We start from the raw sequence: 17,005 nt of genomic DNA, 5'->3' as shown, positions 1-17,005 counted from the left end.
TGCATTTAGATCCGACACTGGTTACCTTCTATAGACCAGAGGAATACCTCTGTGAAGCTCAAAAGCTTGTCCCTTCCACCGACAGTAGTTGGTCCAATAAAATATATTATCTCACTATCTTGTTCTCTACGAAGAACCTTGGCTTTTTCCATTCCTTATGTGTTTAGTGTTACAAGCATGAGCTTGTATTAAAATAGTTTATGAAACAATTTCCCTGTTGACCATTTAATGCTCTCTCTACTTATTCACGTCCTTGTCATCTCCAAGAATGGGTAATGTCTTGTTCTCGACTTAGGGCTACTCTTCAAGGCCCCTGGAAGATTCAGTTAATATAGAATGCCATCATTTAACTTTTTACCAAGAGAGGCACAAATTGAATCAACTCATGCATAACAGAAGATAATCAAGTTAGACAAGCACTTTATATTCAAATATTAACATTGAAAAATCCACATTAGCAGCTTTTCCTTAATTATAGTTTTCTACTGAATTTTATGTGAAAATACAGGATATTTCTCCCTTCTATAAAAAAAAGGGCCATTTTACAAGGAAGTTTTACTAACAAGCAATGTTTCATTGTAAGATGATCTAAACACTGATAATGCAAACCATCCCACAACTCAGTGAAACAAAACTATTTAGTTTTTATCTCTATGGCAAAAAATATTCTTCATATCATGGGACATTATAACATTTGAAATACTGTAACAAACTTAGCATTCAAGTTTTTCCAAACATTCCAATTGTAAACATTAAGGAGAAAGAAATTATTTGGGGTAATACAAAAGGTAGTAACTGGATAATGACCACAGTGACAAAATCCTTTGAAAATAATGTAGACAGATAATGGAATGAATTTAAATACAAGCTTTATGCTATTTAAGACATTTAAAATTAGACCAGACAATGTTCTAAAATAGTGATCTATGGAGAACAATACTGCAATGGCAGGGAAATAGATTGTAACTATTTAGATCTCATCTATACCTTTGGTGATTCTGTATACCTTTGGTAGAGTATAAAACATTTGGCTCCTTAATTATTAAACGCCTGAACAGAAAATGTAATTTTGTAGCTAACGTGATACAACAAATATAAGAAGTGATGACCTGTCTAGTACATCTGATGCATTTCTGAACTTAAACACACCAATAACTTATTTTCATCAAAAATACCAAGAGTTGTATTCAAAATGTTTCTTAGTCAAAGTGAACAAAACAGGTTTAAAATCAAGTGTATCAATGTATAGTGTTATAAAAATCCTTCATATAGTTATTTAAAATAAATTTCTATAAAAAATTAAGGATATTGCACTAAAACTGATGTTAACAGATTTACATCTACAAAATCAAGTATTAAAAAGCTCTGAAAATCTTTCCCATTTTGTTCCTTATTTACAGCTGTGAATTCATAATTGTCCATGCATCTTGAAATATGAGAAGACTTCAGCTTGATCACTTGACTGCAAGTTTCTATAAAGAAGACATGGTCACAAGGAGAGAGAATGAATTTCCTTTATGTTCGCTCTTCCTCCCTATGGTACATCAAGCTGTGCAAATAGTTCTGTCACAGGAAAGGGTTCCAAAGCTTTCTCCACATTCTTCCAGTTGCGAAAATTGTCTCTGTACCATTCAACTAGCATAAACGAGAAAGTTGAATTTACGACATAGATCAAATTAAACAGAGAAACTGATAGTTAGGAATATTTTAGGTACCTTTTCCAGATACCACAAGGAAGCTAACACAGCAGTAGTATAGTTATACATAAATTGCATTCTGTGACATAAATAGCTAATAATATTTGGAATCTTCAGTGAAGTCCTCAACCAAGATACTATTGTATCATATCAAAATGTCTACTTTATTTTTGGCCCTGCTTTTAAATTATATTAATAATGGTAAGGTGTCTTAATGAGTTTCTTCTAAAAAAATACTAATAGGCACATAAGCTACTTAAAGAGGAATCCGTTCTACTGGCTAGTTTGAAAGAGTAAACTCAGCAGCATTCTGACTTTAGCTACTCATTAGATAACACTAAATTTCAAAACCAAAATATTCTCTACTTCTTTACTCCCAAATCACCACCCTCAAGTGAGTTACAGATATTAAATGTAGCATACTTGTTTTCTTTATTCCTTCCTTCCAAGGAACTTTAGGTCTCCATCCTAAATTGTGCATTTTTTCTGAATTCATTGGATATCTTAGGTCATTGGTAGGTCTTAAAAAACAAGTACAAAAAACACAAGTTTAAAGAAAAATACAGTTAAAGCATGTACAATATTTTTGAAAACAATTTAGTGTACAGCACTTTGCTCTACAGTGCCCTCAAGCACTCATATTAGGCGTTTTTTAATTAAAAATGATTTTCCCACTCAAACAGATCTGCTTTGTCACATTTTCAAAACATTTCTACCATGCATGTGATCATGCACAAAACTCATCATATGCAGATACCCAGGGAGAAAAATGAGTTCGGCCCTCACGGTAACTTAAACCCCACTGTGCTAATGTGTTTATATTACCTCCACTCCACCCATCCACCCACTCTGGAGGGCTTTAGAATCCAGATGGTGCTTCCCACCAATCCATGTGGCCTTTGCAGAAAATTTCAGAGAGAAGCTACCAGAGCCTCCAGCTGACAGTGGCAGAAGCAGCCAAAGCTGAGACCTTTGGTCCTTTGGACATTCAGAGAACCTTGTACAGTTTTAATTGGACTTTCTCTGCCCTGTGCTGGTTTTCTGTTTGATCCTCTCCTCCCCTCCTCTCCCCCAAAGTCTTTTCACCTCAGTTTCACTCCACATCTGTCCCTCTTACCCTTTTCTCCCCAACCTTTTCTTTCTCCCTAAACCCCGCTTCCTGCAAGACCCCACTTGATATGTCTTCAGAGTTTGACAGCAAACCACTGATAAATATTCTTGAGTAGTTTTTCAACAAGTAATGCACTCACCTTAGAGTAATTTCATCTAAACCATATTTCCCCAGTTTGCTTACAAGAATATCATGTAGGATTATGTAAAAAGTCCAGATATATCATGTCTATTGCTTCCCCTCCAACCACTAGACCAGTTACCTTGTCAAAGAAATCAATTAGATTTGACACAATTTGTTCTTGAGAAATCCGTGTTAGCTATTAATTATCACCTTATTTTTCTGTAGGTTTGAGCAAATTGATTATTTAATAATTTATTTCAGTATCTCTACAGGTATCAGGCTGAGTGGTCTATAATTCCCCAGGTCCTGTTTTTTCCTCTTTTTGAAGAGAGGTACTATGTTTACCTTTTTATAGTCATCTGGGATCTCATTCATCCTCCATGAATTCTTGAAGACAACAGTTAATGATTCAGAGATTGCTTCAGCTAGTTCCTTAAGTACACTAGCGTGAATTTCGTCATTGTCTGCTGTCATCACACAGTTCATTCTGCTTAAGTGTTATACCGTTCTAGCACCCTGTGTCTGTTTTATCTATTTAGATTTTAAGCTCTTTGGGACTGGGACCATATACTACTCTTTGTACAATGGGTAGCACCATGGGGGTCCGTTCTGAGTTGGCTCTTTGGCACAACCATACTAAACATTATTAGTAATAAATACTAATAATACACTGTTAGGAAGCTTCAAATATTCACCTTGTTTGACACTCTGAAGATATGGCAATACTCTAGAAATCTACAACAGCAATGTCACCGTTAGTGAGAGCTCAGTGCTGCTCAATACATGGAACCTAAATGTACCAATATCCAATGATGGAAAGTGAGGAGAATCCTACTTATGTATTTCACCTTTTATCTAAAGTGCTGCTTACTTGCGGAGAAAAGCTGCTACATCACAACATCTAGGAGCTCAGGCACCTGGGCAGTAAGCCAGTGGTCCCCAACACGGCACCTGCCAGGGCATCTATGTGCGCCCGTGTACTGGCTGGCAGATGAGCATCCGCCGAAATGCCGCCGACAAGCAGCGTCATCCAGAGGCATTGCTGCCGATTTTCGGCGGCATTTCGGTGGCAATGCCTCTGGATGACACTGCTTGTCGGCAGTGATGCCTATTGACATTGCTGCTTCTCGGCGGCATTTCGGCGGGTGCTCATCTGCCAGCCACGGTCCGCGGTGGCTCGTCGTCTGGCGCCCGCCAGACGAAAAAGGTTGGGGACCACTGGAGTAAGCCGTATCTACATTCCAGGAGCTGACAAAAGATGTAGATGCTGCTGAACTGTTTGGGTGCCAGTGGAAATATGGATAAACTATTTTCAACATTGTCCCAGTAACTGTAGTGATTAATGTCGCATAGACAAGACTTTTGTGTCTGTTAGTCTCCTCAACCAAATATTGTACAACTGTTATTTAAATAAAATAGAATATAAAGTGTCTTGTGCTACATTTTAAGATGTTATACTATTGTCACCATAAATCTTTTCCAAGACGCAGTCTGCAGTTAGTCTTTCCAATTTCCCTTCTTTATGTTTGTTCACAGCAAGTGAGGCAGGGTTCATATTTTATAGAAAACTTAGTTTTCATAGGACAATGTCCTATTTTTCTTCAACACTTCAGGGCTCATCTGTTCCCATCTCTAATGTTCATAAGTCTCTCAATCTTGTCAAGAGTACAATGAAAGCTTGTGTATTTTATGCTCTAGGAATTATTCTGGGGAAGTTCTATGGCTTGTGTTATACAGGTCACACTAGATGATCATAATGGTCCCCTCTGGCCTTGGACAAATCTATCAGTCTAAAATACAGCCAAAGGGCTGCATTTGGCCCATCTGACGTATTTATGCAGCCCATGTAATTACATTCAGACTGTCAGAATCTAAACTTTAACCTTTTTAAGTTAATAAATGTAAAGTTCTCCTGGCTGCCAAGATAACCTTCCAAATATGAACAGAATAATTGATAGTTAAGGATAAGATTCTATCATGGCAGTCATAGATTCCATGACTTTCCGGGACCTCTCTGACTTCTGGGGCAGGACCAAACCAGGGGCTGGCCCCTGGCCCGTCAAAGCAGCTGCTGGTCCCCTGGAGCTGGAGCAGCTGTGGTCACCAGGGTTGGAGCAGCTGCAAGCCCCAGCAGCGCTCTGACAATGTGTCATCCTCCCCGCCCCCCGAGGGTATTTTAACTAAAAGTCAGGGAAAGGACCTGGGCAATAAACAAAAATTCACAGAAGCCCACGACCTGTCCCTGACTTTTATTAAAAATATCCATGAGAGAATCTTAACCTGATAGTCTTTCTAAGCCTGCAGATCACCTGAAACAATGGCTCAGAGGTGTGACCCCTCCTGCTCCGTACTAATCTCACTGGAGTGTCAATTCTAAAGCCTGTTGATGCCACGTTAATGGTGATATTAACTATTCCATTACTGATCATTTCAGAATAGAGAATGGGGGTGCAAATGAAGCCTACAGGAAGGTGGGAAATTGGAAGTTGCTTCAGAGAAGGAAATGCAAATGGAGAACAGAGACGACACACAAAAACAGAAAGTTAAACAAATGACAGAAATAAGAGTGGTTGTAAAGGTCAGAGTTCTTCCACCCTGCATGATGGTGAATGTAACAAGTACTGAACAAACAAATTAAGACAGTTTAGTTACTACATAAAGGCTATATTTCTACACTTTATCTTTGTGCAAATCTCCTACTGACAGTAGGCATTCCTCTGTGGATGAAGGGGAGGAAGTACCACTGTACACACACAGCCTGGCCTATGACTAAAAATGGAATATGCCCTTCATGGTGAGCCTGACATCACTGATTTATGCAGGAACAGACTATTGTCACAAAAGGGCATAATCAGAACTTTTTTTTTTTTTTTAGGGGTACAAAGAAAGTACAAAACAAAAAAAAGATAGAACACATCTTTAAGATAAAAATCCCCCAATAGACAGTTAACCAATTCCTCACCTGTCTTTGACATAATCCATCCAATGTTCCATTTCAGATTCTGAATTGGTCTTTTTTATCTGTCAACCAGAAAAGAATAAATTATTTTCTATATTACAAACCAGGTTACAATGCATAGAATTAAATCAATATTAAGGTTCGAATTTAACACTGGGCTAAGAACCACCATTTCTGTATGTTTTTTGGTTTAAATTTTATGAGCTGTGGCTGGTAAAATTATTGCAAGGTAATTAGTTTTGACCATTTATAGTGATTCCAATGGCCACTCTTCTCCAGATACCTTCCAATACTTGGGGATTGGTCCTACTTTGAGCAGGGGGTTGGTCTAGATGATCTCCTGAGGTCCCTTCCAACCCTGACAGTCTATGATTCTATGATTAATAACTGGATTTTTGTATAATTCTAAATTTTAGCAAGTTTTTACTTTTGGCAATTCCACACTCCCTGACCAAAATGAAATAGAGAGTATCAAGAAGTAGTTGTCAATTGATGACTGGTCATTAGCCTGCGTGAAAAGCAGGTGGAGAGCTCTCAATGTTGCCCCCTTTTTAAAAAAAGCACTTGCATCAGTGAGAAACAATAATAATAATAATGATACCACCTATTTCCTATATAGAACTTTTCATCAGTAGATCTCAAAATACTTCGAAGTCTTTAAATGTATTTATCCTCACACCTTCCCATTTTACAGATGAGGAACTGAAGCACTTAGAGGCTGAATGACATGCCCAAGGTCACACAGGAAGTTTATTGCAGAGCAGGGAACTGAACCCAGGTCTGATTGTATTAGTATGGAGACTGAGCTACCTTCAGAGTTACAGATCATTTCTTCCAGGTCAGGATCCCAGGAGGTCTGAAAAAATACTGTAGCATGGGGTAGCTTGCATGGCTGTTTTGTGCACTATATCTGTGCTACCAGTTCTGTGGATCTATGGCACTTCTGTCTCCCTAGGGGATTGTCAAACCTCATCTTTCCCACCCTTTGAACATTAAACTTACATAAGCCCAAAGTAATTCAAATCCTCTGAAGTTCAATTGCAGATGTACCATTATTAAGAAGAAAAGAAACCACAAATACTCTGAACTGTCTACATTGTTTACTTACTAGGTGGATTAATTCTTTAGCAAGCTGTACAATGGACATTTCAAAATTGGTTCCAATGTTATAAATTTCACCTGGCTTCCCCTTCTTTAGAACAGTAAGGAATGCTTCTACTACATCAGTGGCGTAAAGAAAATTCCTTCTTTGAAGCCCAGAACCATGAATGCAGCTAAACAGGAAAAAGAAAGATACTGTGTCGTATAACTTTAAAAACAGAAGTATCCAGTTATTCTATCAAATATGTGTATTTTTAAGTGAATACAACTATTAAAAATTAGACAAAGATGCTTTTTGCTTGAAAGAAGATTCTGTTTGAGTTAATTTTAAAATAGCCTTTCTGGTTCCCGACTGCAATGTAACTAAAATGCAAATAAGTTATGGACATACTCAGAATCCTAATGGGACTAATTTTAAAAACATTAATTTATGAAGAATACTGCATTGATTACAATTATAACCAAGGCTTTTCCACCACATATTCCCTGCCACAAACCAAAAAAACCACTGTAGAACACTCAAAGTTACATACCATTTCCTGTTCTGATGCAACAAAGATATAAACTTTGGAATAACCTAAACAGCAATAAATAAATAAATAAAGTCGGTTCATTTTAGAAAAAGCTGAAGCTCTACAAGGACTTACAAGGTGAAATCGTGGCCTCACTGAAGTAAATGGGCCCAGGATTTCACCCATAAAGAACATCTATTTAAAAACAAAGCAAAACACAATTGAAAGTTAGATGGAAGAACTGACATAATATATTCATTTGAATTTTAAAACCTGCTTAATAGAAAAAAGTTTAGGGTTTTTTTTAAAAGAGCATTTGTGAGAATGCATGCCTTCCAACATTCATCCTAACAACCAAGCTAAAAGCTCCTTGGGCATGGAAGTTACATGCATATTTATTTTGTTGTTCAAAGTGAACATTTATATACACATCTCAGAAGTCTGTTCAAAGGATTTTACTCAAGACAGGAAATATGATCACTATGATTCTGTGAAACAAATCAGTGTAATAGTAGATAAGCAGAATGGGGAAATAGACTCCATGATCTTCTGCTCTAAAAATCACTGGAGATCACAGGATTAGTAGTTTTAAATCTTACCCTCTTTAGGGAGCCAGGGAGGCCCTGATCCTACAAACACAACATATGCTTAACTTTATGCATATGAGGAGTCCTACAGAGATCAATGGGGCTGCTCAAGTGCATAAAGTTAAGCACACGTGAAAGCATTTGCAGGATCAAGGCAAATGGGGCTATACACTTGAGCAAGTATGATCCTACCTTGCAAAGACAAGTCACACCCAAACATCCCCATGTAGGCAAAAAATTACTCAAACATCTGTGAGCATGAGTTAAAATCCAGTGGTCTGGTACCTACCTGTAACAAATTCATAGATACAAACAATAGTTACTACAGTTGCCAGCTAAAGAGCACAAATGTGCCACAAAGATAGAAAGATCTTGAGGTACTAATTTTTGAGCAAGAGTCCCAGGCTACCTGCGAGTACTTACGTTGGCAATCGTGGTATCCAGCTGTGGCCAAGGATTCATCAAAAACATATTGCTTCCTACAGTTATTTTTTTCTAACTATAAAAGGCTATACATTTTAGTTCATTTTGATTCTTCATTAATCAGTCCAATAAGTCCCTAAATATTTTTTCTTTATTCTTCTATGAGTTACCACCAATTTGTCTAAATTTTTCCAAAATGGTCAGAACTAAAAGCAGTGCAGAGACGCACAACCTCACAAAAATAGCACAAATATGCCTTTGCAAAATGCGGCATTTCTTTATTAAAATGTGCAGTAACTTTCATTGTCATTTATCCACTATCACCCCATGTTTGGATAGTAGCAATACAAAACACTATTTAATATCTATTTTGAATTATTTCTCTCCACAAGATAAGCCTAGACAAATGCAATCCACTTTAATTTCATTTTATTTCTGACCAGATTTCTAACTTTTTTAGCTTTATTTTTATCTTTACTGATTCAACTCCACCTTCTTTCATATCTGAGGGATTTTTTAAAAACTTACTGTTTACCTCACTTTCATATCATCAATTGAATTATTAATTAAGACCAGAATTAACACTAATCCCTGTGGCACCCTGATATCCTCTGAAAATCTAGAAGCACTGTAAAAAATTCTGACAATGCTCGAATAGATATTTGAGACACTTTAACAAATGCTTTATTGGAGAAATATAGTTACTGCTTCCCTTGCATCCACCAACATGAGTCAGCTAGGGGTGGTTAGATTGGTAGGTTATTAATATCAGACTAAGACAGATGGTGCTAATTGAGCTTGACCTACTTTGCCTGTCATACAAATTATTTTCTTTGGAAAACATTGTAAGTATATTCAAACACACACACACAAAACAAACAAACAAACCAGCAGTAAAACATCTAAATAACCTTTTTACAATGAATTAGAGAGTTAAGATAGAAAAAAAAATATTACTTACTTTTTCTGGATACTGATGTGGTCCATAAACATTGCTGCTTCGTGTGATAACAACTGGAAACTTTAAAATATTAAACATGTGAGTATTATCTGTCAAGGACTGTAGGCCCAAACTGCCTTCGCTTCTTCATCGAACAATTAATAGTAGCAATTCGCAATTTTGTAGTGCCTATCCAAATATCTGGAAGAACTTTATGAATAAATAAAGCCACAAGACACACCTGCCAGTAGACAAATACCTCCAGTTTAGAGATGGAGACATGCAGTCAGCAACAGAAGTTCCTGTTCCCCATTCTCATTTGCATTCCTGTCTAGAGGACACTACAAACATGTATACGGTAGACAATATAAAGAGCCTTTGTGTGACATTTCTTATTCAAAAGAAATGTTTCACTGTCACTAACAGACATCTATCCCTGAGTTTTCCCCATCCCAAAGACAACAAACTTATGAAGAGCCTTCAAAGGCCTGAAAAAAATAAGATGAAGAATGAAGCAAGACAGTTTACAATTGAAATGTTTAAACAAACAAGGATCTGCATAGCAATTTAAAGCTTAAAATAAAAATAAATAAGGAAAGATGGAAGGTTGCTTTCCCCATGGAAGCAGACAATCAAATTTGGTTACCTTAACTTCGCACACCCCTACTTTGGAATATATGATTTCTTTTACGTTTAGCTGTAATTTAGAAACTAGGGAATTTAGTTAGTTTTGATAGACTGGTAGAAGAAAGATGAAAATTCAGAAGTTTACAATTACAATGAAAAAATATCTGTTTGTTTTGAATGCCTTTAATAACAGGATAGGCAAGTGTCCTTTTGATCCAATTTAAACAGAACTGTGAATCAGATGGTACTGTGTCAGAAATAATTTCCCTAAACAGTTTATTAAGGTTTACCGTGACTCAGTTTCCACATAAGCATTCTTTTATTAGTCCAAAGGCCACTTGCTGTTGATTACATTCAAAATATTACTCGTGGGGGGATTCTGTGCTACTACACATGTGCATAATTAATGAGCCGTGTATATTTTTAATTTTTGAGCAGAAAAAAGCTTCTGCCTAAATGTTGCTGAAGTTCTGCCTTTTGCCCACCGGAGGGCGCTGTGATGCAAGAACAGCAGCAGCTCCCATTCAGCTGAGGAAGAGAAAGAGCCTGCCTTCTTTGCAGTGCACGTCAGGCCAGGTCAGGAGAGGGGAGCTTTGGAGAAACAGAGAGCGTGGGGTGCTGGCAGGGGGTGGGGAGGTCAGACAGGAGCTCATGAGAACTAGTGGGGAAGGACAGACTGGGGCAGGGGCTGAACAGGGAAACATAGGGACAGGGGTAATGGCTGAGTGGGGGCACAGAGACACATGGGGAGGGGGCACAGAGACATGGGAATGGCTGGGTGAGGCACAGACACATAGGGACGGGGAGTGGCTGAGTGGGGGCACAGAAACACATGGGGATGGGGTACAGAGCCACATACGGACAGGGGAAGGGGGTGCCAGGACCACATGGGGATGGGGAGAGTGGGTGTCTGAGTGGGGGTGGAGGGACACGTGCATAGGGGATGCAAGGACACATGGGGGTGCAGGAACACATGAGGGACAAGGGCAGATGTACCTGACTGAATGGGAGATGCTAGGGGTCAGACAGGGTCTGCATGGGGGAAGCTCCCTAACAATCCTGTCTATAAGGTAGGTAGAAAGCTGGCTAGATTGTCGGGCTCAGCGGGTAGTGATCAACAGCTTGATGTCTAGTTGGCAGCCGGTATCAAGTGGAGTGCCCCAGGGGTCGGTTTTGTTCAACGTCTTTATTAATGATCTGGATGATGGGATGAATTGCACCAACAGCAAATTCACAGATGACACTAAGCTGGGGGGAGAGGTAGATACACTGGAGGATAGGATAGCATCCAGAGTGACCCAGACAAATTGGAGGATTGGGCCAAAAGAAATCTGATGAGGTTCAACAAGGACAAGTGCAGAGTCCTGCACTTAGGAAGGAAGAATCCCATGCACCGCTACAGGCTGGGGACCGACTGGCTAAGCAGCAGTTCTGCAGAAAAGAACCTCAGGATTACAGTGGACGAGAAGCTGGATATGAGTCATCAGTGTGCCTTTGTTGCCAAGAAGGCTAACGGCATATTGGGCTGTATTAGTAGGACCACTGCCAGCAGATCAAGGGAAGTGATTATTCCCCTCTATTTGGCAATGGTGAGGCCACATCTGGAGTATTGTGTCCAGTTTTGGTCCCCCCACTACAGAAGGGATGTGGACAAATTGGAGAGAATCCAGCAGAGGGCAACGAAAATGATTAGGGGGCTAGGGCACATGACTTACGAGGAGAGGCTGAGGGAACTGGGGTTATTTAGTCTGCAGAAGAAAAGAGTGACGGGGGATTTCTTAGCAGCCTTCAACTACCTGAAGGGGGGTTCCAAAGAGGATGGAGCTAGCCTGTTCTCGGTGGTGGCAGATGACAGAACAAGAAGCAATGGTCTCAGGTTGCAGTGGGGGAGGTCTAGGTCGGATATTAGGAAACACTATTTCACTAGGAGGTTGTGAAGCACTGGAATGGGTTACCTCAGGAGGTGTGGAAACTCCATCCTTAGAGGTTTTTAAGGCCCGGCTTAACAAAGCCCTGGCTGGGATGATTTAGTTGGTGTTGGTCCTGCTTTGGACTAGATGACCTCCTGAGGTCTCTTCCAACTCTATTATTCTGATTCTATGAATCTCTCTCCACCCCACAAAAAAACCTGTTCCATATTTTTCCTACCCATACCCAACAACCCTCCAAGTTCACACCCAGGCTCCTTCCCAGCAATTTACTTCCGTCTCCCTCAGCTCCTCCGTTACTCCTGATTCCCCAAAGCCTTTGCACTGCTTCTGAGGGATGCAGGAAATACGGTTCTGTTTTGTAGTTTAAATGAATTATTACTCAGAGTTCTGTATTGATATGCCTAATAAGAAACCTATTTCTCAAAAAACATTTCCTGAATCTTTTTTGTTATCTGTATTGTTACAGACATACTTGCTGACAGGCATTTGAAATAAATGACCAAAAATAATTGAAACTGGTATGATTATATTGTGTTCTTTTGACAAATAAAATATGCAGAATTTTAAAATATTATGCATGGAACTTAATTTTTTGGTGTGGAATTCCCCCAGGAGTACAATATCAATGTAACCACATACTTCCTTATATTCTATACCCCCAGCAATAAGACAGTTATAAGCAATAGCCAAAACGTAACAGGTTCAGGCCCAGAAGATACCTTTCTAGCATGGCATGATTCCAAAAGGGTCAGTGCTTTTCTGTACTAAGAACACCTAAAAAAACGTTGCTTTTTATATACTATAACAAACATGTAATGTCATTACTGGTTATTGGACCTTAGCGAAAGTTACCTGTAGCAATTTAGGGCTGCACTTTGCTCTCTTCTTGGTTTTCTTATCTTATTTTGCTGTATTTTCCCCTAGCTACTGAACTCCATATGTCTTTCTAAACAAAGTTACATAATTAATCACTTACTGCGTCTAGCATCCAATCTATCATGTTTTCCTTATTTCTAATATTCAGCCCAAAATTTAAATATTTCCAGGGTTGCTATAAATTTAACAGAAACAATCCCTCTTTCTCATAATCTCATTATTTTTGGTCACTTGCTTCACGCCTATTACTTATGTCAAAGTCCAAACTCAATTTAAAACTATAATTCACTCAGACCTAATGTGGGCTTATATTCCAACACACTGTGTTTACACATTGTGGTAGATTTTACTTTGACACATATGGAAGGGATGCTATTGCAATAAACCTTATAGTTTCTGAAACCTGAATAAGCTTACCTGATACCTCTCCCAGTAAGACTGAACAAAGCATTCTGCAGCTGCTTTAGATGAGGCATAAGGATTTGTTGGTCGTTTGGGTGAAGCTTCATCAAATTCCTGAAAGAAAAAGAATGATAACTTGCGTTATATAACAGCTTTCATCCTAAAGAATCCTAGAATGTTTTTAAAGCTTCATACTGAAGCTGCTGTCAGAACATTTCTACCACAACTGGGGTAAAATACAGAAGTCGTTTGACAGTACTGGAAGTGAAGAATACACTATTCAGCTGAAAACAAAGGAGAAATTTAGGCAGAGTATAAATGTCTATATGAAAAAAAACCCACCCCAAATGGACAAAAGTTTTACCGACAAAAAGTGTTGGTCTGGACAACACTTTGCTGGCAGAAGACTCTCTCCAGCTACAAAGCTACTGCCCCTAGTTGGGAGTGGTTTTATTTTGTCGGCAGGAGAGCTCTCTTTTGTCTGCCAACAAAGAGGGGCTACGCTGCATAACTTACAGCGGCACTGCTGTAGTGGCACAGCTGTGCCCCTGTAAAGTGTGCAGTGTAAACATAGCCTGGAACTGACTGAGGTTCTGTCTGACATGGTGATAAAGTTCACACCACTTATCTTGGGGAAACTTTAAAATCCACATGATCAATGGCACAAAACCTCCTACCCAATCTCTCTATTTTCTTGAAGGTAATCTCCAGACCCACACATAGCTATATCCTGGACTGGATGAGTTCTTTAGAGCAACATACCCCTGCCATCCCAGTGGTGTCAGCCACAATTTTAGCAATTGATTCAGAGCAAGACTTTCTTATCACTAATTTGCTATGATGCGTAACCTAACAAAGTGGTAGATCTGAGATGAGAACCTCTTAGTTAAATGGATATAGATGCAAAGTAGGCCATATTAAAATTCCTTAGTGGAAGAACATAAGAGCAGCCATACTGGGTCAGACCAAAGGTCCATCTAGCCCAGTATCCTGTCTTCCGACATTGACCAATGCCAGGTGCCCCAGAGGGAATGAACAGAACAGGTAATCATCAAGTGATCCATCCCCTGTTGCCCATTCCCAGCTTCTCGCAAACAGAGGCTAGGGACACCATCCCCGCCCATCCTGGCTAATAGCCATTGATGGACCTATCATTCATGAACTTATCTAGTTCTTTTTTGAATCCTGTTATAGTCTTGGCCTTCACAACATCCTCTGGCAAAGAGTTCCACAGACTGACTGTGCGTTGTGTGGGTCTGGAGATTACCTTCAAGAAAGTAAGTTCTACCCAGTTGTCGTAGAAATGTTCTGACAGCAGCTTCAGTATGAAGCTTTAAAAACATTCTAGGATTCCTCTTGTTTTAAACCTGCTGCCTATTAATTTCATTTGGTGACCCCTAGTTCTTGTGTTATGAGGAGTAAATAACACTTCCTTATTTACTTTCGCCACACCACTCATGATTGTCTATACCTCAATCATATCCCCACTTAGTCATCTCTTTTTCCAAGCTGAAAAGTCCCAGTCTTATTAATCTCATCTTAGACGGATGCCATTTCATACCCCTAATCATTTTTGTTGTCCTTTTCTGTACCTTTTCCAATTCCAATACATCTTTTTTGAGATGTGGCAACCACATCTGCACACAATATTCAAGATTTGGGTGTACCATGGATTTATATAGAGGCAATATATATATATATTGATGAGTTATCTTAAGTGCCTATACACAAATGCAAGAAGCCTGGGAAACAAGCAGGGAGAACTGGAAGTCCTGGCACAGTCAGGGAACTATGATGTGATTGGAATAACAGAGACTTGGTGGGATAACTCACATGACTGGAGTACTGTCATGGATGGATATAAACTGTTCAGGAAGGACAGGCAGGGCAGAAAAGGTGGGGGAGTTGCGTTGTATGTAAGAGAGGAGTATGACTGCTCAGAGCTCCGGTATGAAACTGCAGAAAAACCTGAGAGTCTCTGGATAAAGTTGAGAAGTGTGAGCAACAAGGGTGATGTCGTGGTTGGAGTCTGCTATAGACCACCAGACCAAGGGGATGAGGTGGACGAGGCTTTCTTCTGGCAACTAGCAGAAGTTGCTAGATCGCAGGCCCTGGTTCTCATGGGAGACTTTAATCACCCTGATATCTGCTGGGAGAGCAATACAGCGGTGCACAGGCAATCCAGGAAATTTTTGGATAGTGTAGGGGACAATTTCCTGGTGCAAGTGCTGGAGGAACCAACTAGGGGCAAAGCTTTTCTTGACCTGCTACTCACAAACAGAGAAGAACTAGTAGGGGAAGCAAAAGTGGATGGGAACCTGGGAGGCAGTGACCATGAGATGGTCGAGTTCAGGATCCTGACACAAGGAAGAAAGGAGAGCAGCAGAATACGGACCCTGGACTTCAGAAAAGCAGACTTTGACTCCCTCAGGGAACAGATGGGCAGGATCCCCTGGGAGAATAACATGAAGGGCAAAGGGGTCCAGGAGAGCTGGCTGTATTTTAAAGAATCCTTATTGAGGTTGCAGGAACAAACCATCCCGATGTGTAGAAAGAATAGTAAATATGGCAGGCGACCAGCTTGGCTAAACAGTGAAATCCTTGCTGATCTTAAACGCAAAAAAGAAGCTTACAAGAAGTGGAAGATTGGACAAATGACCAGGGAGGAGTATAAAAATATTGCTCAGGCGTGCAGGAGTGAAATCAGGAAGGCCAAATCACACTTGGAGTTGCAGTTAGCAAGAGATGTTAAGAGTAACAAGAAGGGTTTCTTCAGGTATGTTAGCAACAAGAAGAAAATCAAGGAAAGTGTGGGCCCCTTACTGAATGAGGGAGGCAACCTAGTGACCAAGGATGTGGAAAAAGCTAATGTACTCAATGATTTTTTTGCCTCTGTCTTCACAAACAAGGTCAGCTCCCAGACTGCTGCACTGGGCAGTACAGCATGGGGAGAAGGTGACCAACCCTCTGTGGAGAAAGAAGTGGTTCGGGACTATTTAGAAAAACTGGACGTGCACAAGTCCATGGGGCCGGATGCGCTGCATCCGAGGGTGCTAAAGGAGTTGGCGGGTGAGACTGCAGAGCCATTAGCCATTATTTTTGAAAACTCATGGCGATCAGGCGAGGTCCCAGATGACTGGAAAAAGGCTAATGTAGTGCCCATCTTTAAAAAAGGGAAGAAGGAGGATCCGGGGAACTACAGGCCAGTCAGCCTCACCTCAGTCCCTGGAAAAATCATGGAGCAGGTCCTCAAGGAATCAATTATGAAACATTTAGAGGAGAGGAAAGTGATCAGGAACAGTCAGCATGGATTCACGAAGGGGAAGTCGTGCCTGACTAACCTAATTGCCTTCTATGATGAGATAACTGGCTCTGTGGATGAGGGGAAAGCAGTGGATGTGTTATTCCTTGACTTTAGCAAAGCTTTTGATACGGTCTCCCACAGTATTCTTGCCGCCAAGTTAAAGAAGTATGGGCTGGATGAATGGACTGTAAGGTGGATAGAAAGCTGGCTAGATCATCGGGCTCAACGGGTAGTGATCAATGGCTCCATGTCTAGTTGGCAGCCGGTTTCAAGCGGAGTGCCCCAAGGGTCGGTCCTGGGGCCGGTTTTGTTTAATATCTTTATTAATGATCTGGAGGATGGTGTGGACTGCACTCTCAGCAAGTTTGCAGATGACACTAAACTAGGAGGCGTGGTAGATACACTAGAGGGT

General features: G+C 40.0%; 1 protein-coding gene across 1 annotated transcript in view; it reads right to left on the bottom strand.

The window, feature by feature from the left end:
• Window positions 1–403: 403 nt before the first annotated feature.
• The window catches only part of TGDS (TDP-glucose 4,6-dehydratase), a 38,388-nt gene continuing 21,786 nt past the window's right edge, over window positions 404–17,005 (bottom strand). The window contains exons 6-12 of the mRNA XM_005305009.5: window positions 13,305–13,403; window positions 9,475–9,534; window positions 7,525–7,568; window positions 6,999–7,164; window positions 5,894–5,952; window positions 2,121–2,218; window positions 404–1,635 (exon numbers count right to left, since the gene is read on the bottom strand). Coding sequence (XP_005305066.2) covers window positions 1,535–1,635; window positions 2,121–2,218; window positions 5,894–5,952; window positions 6,999–7,164; window positions 7,525–7,568; window positions 9,475–9,534; window positions 13,305–13,403 — 627 coding nt within the window. The 3' untranslated portion in view covers window positions 404–1,534. The remainder of the gene's footprint in view (window positions 1,636–2,120; window positions 2,219–5,893; window positions 5,953–6,998; window positions 7,165–7,524; window positions 7,569–9,474; window positions 9,535–13,304; window positions 13,404–17,005) is intronic.

Source organism: Chrysemys picta, chromosome 1 (genome assembly GCF_011386835.1).
Source record: "Chrysemys picta bellii isolate R12L10 chromosome 1, ASM1138683v2, whole genome shotgun sequence".
In the NCBI taxonomy this organism is placed as follows: Eukaryota; Metazoa; Chordata; order Testudines; family Emydidae; genus Chrysemys; species Chrysemys picta.
The sequence above is the reverse complement of the archived record's forward strand: the minus strand, read 5'-3'. Positions and strand labels throughout refer to the sequence as shown.